The 6,000-nt window shown below is 41.4% G+C and overlaps 1 protein-coding gene across 1 annotated transcript; it reads right to left on the bottom strand.

The window, feature by feature from the left end:
- HMGB2 (high mobility group box 2) lies at nucleotides 3,183-5,653 on the bottom strand. The gene is made up of 5 exons (XM_018051816.1): nucleotides 5,503-5,653; nucleotides 4,965-5,148; nucleotides 4,565-4,710; nucleotides 4,305-4,479; nucleotides 3,183-3,738 (listed from the first exon to the last, which is right to left on the bottom strand). Exons 2-5 carry the CDS (start codon nucleotides 5,112-5,114, stop codon nucleotides 3,580-3,582), a joined length of 630 nt encoding a protein of 209 aa, XP_017907305.1. The 5' UTR covers nucleotides 5,115-5,148; nucleotides 5,503-5,653; the 3' UTR covers nucleotides 3,183-3,579.

Consider the following 6,000-nt stretch of genomic DNA (forward strand, 5'->3'; position numbering starts at 1 on the left):
GGGCGAGGGTTTCTAGACAACTGGGAAAATAATGCTTAGCTGGGATGCCTATACATAAACTTTTACCAACAGCCCTAACTTAGTAAATACCATTAATATTACATTTACATACACTAATTTATAGAAGTAACCAATCCGTGACCCTTGACAGAATCTTACCTAGACATGTTTTCTTTCAATTCAACATTTGAATTCACTGCCAGTGTTTACAATTCAGACTTCACATTTTAAAAATCTAGAATTCTGGTTCCACTTAAAATTTTGGGAGATTTGGGATCTTAGACTCACATTCCATTTAGCAACAGGACTGAGCTAAACAGTAGCTGTCACCTTTACCCTGGGCATTTATGCTTACAAATGTTTATAGATGACCTGCTCTTTCTGGCATGATGTGTACACAAATGGCTTATTTCTACAGATGTTTTATTTTTAAAAGGACTATATCTTATGCATTGGCAAAACAGGTCCTTTAGCTTTTGCTATTCCCCAAGAAATAAAGTCAGTACTGCTTTGTCAACATTTTTAGTGGCATGTAATGAAGTTAGCTTTAAGATAATGCTGTTTGTGCTAAGACAAACATGGTTTACTGCTTACAGTAAATGATTTCTGTTGAAAAGTAGAATACAAAAATGCTTGCTGTCTTGCATTGAGCAAATTTGCCAGTTACTGCTTTAATATGTAGGGCACCTTAGGATCTTCTAACCCAGATTTTTTTATAGATTAGAAGACCAAAAGTAGTGGCTACCATCTGGAAAGAAACTTGAGACCCTACTTCAGTTCTTGTACCAAAATAAATTCCAGACGGATCAAAGATTTAATTAAATAATAAGAAAGCAAAGATAACTTTTGGAAAGGTCTCCCAAGGCCACTAAAGAATAAATTTGCCTCATAAAAATAAATCTTTGCATGAAAAAAGCATCATAAAGTCAAAAGACAACAAAGGAAAAATACCAATATTTACAATGCATGTCACAAAGGGTCATTATTCTTATTTCCCACCAATGACTAAAAAAAGACCGATCAGACAGAAGGCCATCGGAAATACAAATGGCTCTTTAACATAAAAATATACTAAATTCATAATAGGAGGAACCATTTTTTATATATCAGGATAGCAAAGATTAAGACGTTTGAGACTGATAACGTTGCTGAGGAAACAGGCACTCTGAAACAGTCATTGCTGTGGAGTGTGTTTCAGTACAACTTCGAAGAGCAATTTTGGCAAGTTTCAGCAAGTTAACAGCCGGAGAGCAGGTTCCAGTATATACCAAGTACAGGTTTTAGCTATTATAATTAGCACATTTTTTAATGTGCAAACTTTTATATGCTTTTTATAGAAATTTCTGAAATCGTACATACAAGATATTCATGGCAATGTTCTTAAAGCAAAAAAATTCAAACATAACTATCTTTAGGGAACTGGTTAAATTATGATCTATTCAGTGGAGTACTATGCAGATGGCTATTTAAGTGAAATGTGACAATTCTGTTGAGCCAAGAACCTAAAATGAGAATTAAGGGGCAGGACAACATATATAGTAAGCTTCCTTTGTGACTATTGTGCTTCCCGTCTCTCTTGAAGGATGTGTCATTCTACTCCTGGAGTTGCCTCTTGGGAGAAGCCGGTAATTGGAAATCAAGATTGTAAACTACCAACTATATAGCCCATTTATATAAAGATATGACTTGTTTTCGGGGGTATGGTCTTCATAAGCACACCCCCGCCAAGTACTGGCTGGCCTGGAATAGAATATGACCCTTACCCGTATTTTCATGCTTTCCAACATAACCACTCCTTGAAATCATTTAGTCTTAAAAACAAGGGTGTTGCAAATTTTGATCAACACCTAAGATAAAATATCAAATGAGGACTCATCTCAAATGCTGAGATTACGAAGCAGCTCATTTTAAAAAAATGTGTCATTCTTAGCTTACACATTTAAGATGTATTTAATTTAAAAAACAAAATGATAGTCCCCCAAAAATCCCAAAAAGTGACAAGGAACCTGACAGGTCTACTTCATGGATCTAATTTTAAAGAAATCCTTAAGAAACAGACTTTCACTGTATTTCAATTTTAGAAACGAGTAATTTTTCTAAGCATTAAGGACTGTTGTAAATACAGTACTTGTAAATACATTTTTGTTTAATCATTAGAACACTTCAAAGTAGATATTGACCCCATATACAAATGGAGAGAAATAAACCCAGAGGCAAAGTCCACACAGCAATTATTTGGTAAAGCTGGGGACTTGGGATCCAGATATAGGTATGTCTTTAAAAAACTTTACCCCAGGAAATAGTTTTTAAACACATAAAACTAGTTTTTACAATCGGCAAAGGCCTCCAAATAACAACTGTGATATGATAATGGAGGGCCATCACTAAAAAGTTTGAAGATTTTACCTGAGTACATGTGCTCTGGGAATTATGCTAATAACTTACACCTCCCATTTAACAATGTTATGTAAGAAATAAATTTTAAAATATTTACTCTGAATATGGCATAAGATAGACAACCCAGGCTCCCATGGTTGGGTATTAAGAATTTTGGTTTCTATTGTAAAAACTAGAATAGGTAACCAAGATTGTCAGGTTTAATTGTCAAACTATCAACAAATAGGTTTGTTCTATACTCTTCCAGCCAACACTTAGCCAACTTTCACTAGTAACTTGATAATGATTTGAAATATCTACCTAATTCAAATACAAGCAACTGCTTTCTCAAACGAGCATTTCTTAATAACTGCTTTCACCTGTAAATAGAAATCCTAGTGGAATTTCATCTCATTAGTCATGGAAAATCATAATAATCATCTCAAAAGCTTTCTTGGGTTAGTTACCCAGAATTCTAGGCTTAAGACCACACTGATTTTTGAAATCTTAAAATGCCAACTAAAAAGAAAAAACCCAAGAGACAAGTTAGCTAACAAAATGAACATAAATGTCAAGAAGAAAACTTGCTCAGTGTGTAAGACTGCGTAAATTTTTAAAGTTCATTAAATTCCAGAATTGATTTTTAAAGAACACTCTGTAAATATGAATATTGGCATGTTTGACTTTTAACAAAACATTTTACTAAATCAACCATGTCTAAGAACTATTAGGCAGAAAGACAAAAAAAGTGATATGGCTCCAGACCATGAAAGTAAAAGCTAATTTAGCATATAAGACAAGAACAATAGGAATAATATATATAATTTTATTACAAAATTTTTTTAAAAAAAACAAAACGCAACATTCTCATTCTAGAAAACCCAAAAGTTGCTATTGATGCTAATTTCTATGAGTTTGCTGAGCTACCATACACAAGTCAAGAAATTAAAGAAACCATTAAATATTTAGAAACATTTAACATCAGAAGCTTGAAACTCTAACTGTATGTAGTAGCCCCTCAAAAGCCACAACTTGCATTTATAAAAAAGTATTTTCTCTACAAAGAATCTTATCAGCTATACAAAAATCTGTACAGTTTTTATACTGAAGCTAATATTGAGCTGCACTTGAATTCACATTCTTAGCAAAACAATTGCCTGAGCACACACGCACACTCCACACACATCATTACAAGATAGCCATTTATTCCTCGTCTTCCTCCTCCTCCTCCTCATCTTCATCTTCTTCCTCCTCTTCTTCCTCCTCATCTTCTGGTTCATTTTTCTTCTTGGAGCCTGTCGGCCTGCCAGGGCCCTTTTTTCCCGCTTCACTCTTGCCCTTGGCACGGTATGCAGCAATATCCTGAAATAGTTAAAAAAAAATAAAATCAGCATCCGGTGTCATTACCCAACCTTGAAAACCACTAAGTTGTAAACAATCTGCGATTATTGGCCAATAACCCCAATGATAGTCTAAAACTCGGGTTTTGAGAGCATTTGATCCCCACAGATCTTAGAAAGCTAATTACTGGGGTGTATTAGACTGATGTCAGTACTTCACTACCATTATCTGTAAATCTCACATAGCCCCCACCCGCTAACTTCACATCTTAAGAGATACATCTACATAAAACATTTGGCCCTCCAGTCTTTTCAACTAAGAGACCTATTTTACTACAAATGAGTCTGAATGCACCAACCTACCAATGCTACAGACATTGGTTTCGGTCAAAAGAAAAGTTTCAATTAGCTTGCGTTGCCTAAGTGTACAATTCTCACTAGACCTTTTCAAAACAAAACTGAAAACCATTAACACAGAACTATGTATATAGCTCCCAAATTTCTACAGTTTCTATTCCTAACATACTGATTTAGAAAATATCTACTGGATTTCACACTGGCTTAAAAAAAAAAGTGAGGACAACACACCTTTTCGTATTTCTCCTTTAGCTTAGCTGCTTTCTGTTCATACGGCTGTTTATCTTTGGCTGACTGCTCAGACCACATTTCACCGAGTTTTTTTGCAGTATCCCCAATGGATAAGCCAGGGTGTTCACTTTTGATCTTTGGGCGATGTTCGGAGCAAAACAGGAAGAAGGCAGATCTGAAAGGAAGGAACAGAGTTGTAATAACTTGAATGAAAAAAAATGGGGGGGGAGGCAATTCGGTTGGTTTTAAAAGACACTTACGGAGGCCTTTTCGGAGCGTTGGGATCTTTTTTCTTTCCCTTCTTGTCACCTTTAGGAGGGACATAATTTTTCATCTCCCTGTCGTAGCGAGCTTTGTCACTTTTTGCCATGTCTTCGAACTTGGACTTTTCCTTGGCCGACATGGTCTGTAAGCATAGAAAGAACAGTAAATATATAGCAAGACTCGAAACCCGTATCCGTCTCCAAAAAAGCGTGATCCTCTTTAGCTCCCGGTTTTCCTCAGTAAGGACCGTTTTGCCTCAGTCACCTTAAAATAAACAAGCACCCTAAGTCCTGTACTTCAAACTCGTAATAGAACATGCGTGCGCCGTCAGTCGCGAGGGGAAGTTCAAAGTCACGGCCACCCGCCCGCGTGAGGCCCCCAGGCGCCCCGGCTCACCTTCCATCTCTCGGAACATTTCTTGGAAAACTCTGCGAAATTGACTGAGGAGTCGGGGTGCTTCTTCTTGTGCTCCTCGCGGCAGGTCTGCACGAAGAAGGCGTACGAAGACATCTTGCCCCGCGGCTTGTTGGGGTCGCCCTTCCCCATGATGCTGCTGCGGCGGCGGAGGCTGCCTGTCCACCTGGCGGGAGAGCGGTCGAGCGCTGGCGGGCGGGGCTGCTTCCCGCCCAAACGCCCGCGCCCTCCCCCCTGCCACACTCGCGGGCCTGCCGCCCGCCCCAGCCTAGCCCTTCCTGACAGGAAAGCCCCGGGCTTCCACGCCGCGAGCCGCGCCCCCAGCTGCCGCCTCGCGCCCCGCGTTCAAAAGACTCCGGAGCCGGGCCCAGCCGAGCTTCGCGCCTCCGCAGCCCGGCCCGTCAGGCCCGCACCCGGAAACCACCAGCGGGGCTCGCCACCAGCAGCAGCGGCGCCCCAGCCAGCTGTGACGGAAGGAGGCCAGCCGACCGCGCACCCGGGGCCCGGAGCGGGCTCTTGCCTGGTGAAAGATTTTCCTCAGAGTTCCGCGCAGCGGCCGCTTCTGACCGCTACGCTGCTGCCCTGGCTCCGGCGTGAACTGGTTCCTCGCTAACGCAATCCTCCGCCTCTTGTTTTGCAGACTTCTCCGCGCCACTGCAACTTGACGAGCCGGGTCACAGACCACACCCCCGCCGCTCCGATTGGCCCTGGGGATTATTCAAACTCGAGGAGGCCCCGCCCCCTCACCAAGACGGCTTTCTATTGGTCAGTATGGCGTCAGGTCCGTCCCCCCGGCCGCAGCCTAGCAGGTTCGGTGGGTCGCCCGGGTCGTTAACTCCCAGACCCGTTAGAACCGGTCAGGAGAGGAATGTGCTACTCGATCCTGATTGGCGGCCAGCATAGGGTTTGAAAAATGGCGGGCCTGGCGCTGACTGGCTGAGGCAGGTGGCGGGGGGCGTGGCTGGCCCGCGGGGTAAACCCAGCCAGATTTAAAAATTCCCAGTCGCTAGCTGCAGGG

This window comes from Capra hircus, chromosome 8 (genome assembly GCF_001704415.2).
Source record: "Capra hircus breed San Clemente chromosome 8, ASM170441v1, whole genome shotgun sequence".
NCBI lineage: Eukaryota > Metazoa > Chordata > Mammalia > Artiodactyla > Bovidae > Capra > Capra hircus.

Bases quoted from the DNA above. Each gene is read 5' to 3' on its own strand.
- HMGB2 (XM_018051816.1), bottom strand. From the start codon at position 5,114: ATGGGGAAGGGCGACCCCAACAAGCCGCGGGGCAAGATGTCTTCGTAC. The intron at 4,480-4,564 runs GTAAGTGTCTTT...CCTTCCTTTCAG, and splicing joins AACGCTCCGAAAAGGCCTCC to ATCTGCCTTCTTCCTGTTTT. The intron at 3,739-4,304 runs GTGTGTTGTCCT...TAACTATTTCAG, and splicing joins TAAAGGAGAAATACGAAAAG to GATATTGCTGCATACCGTGC.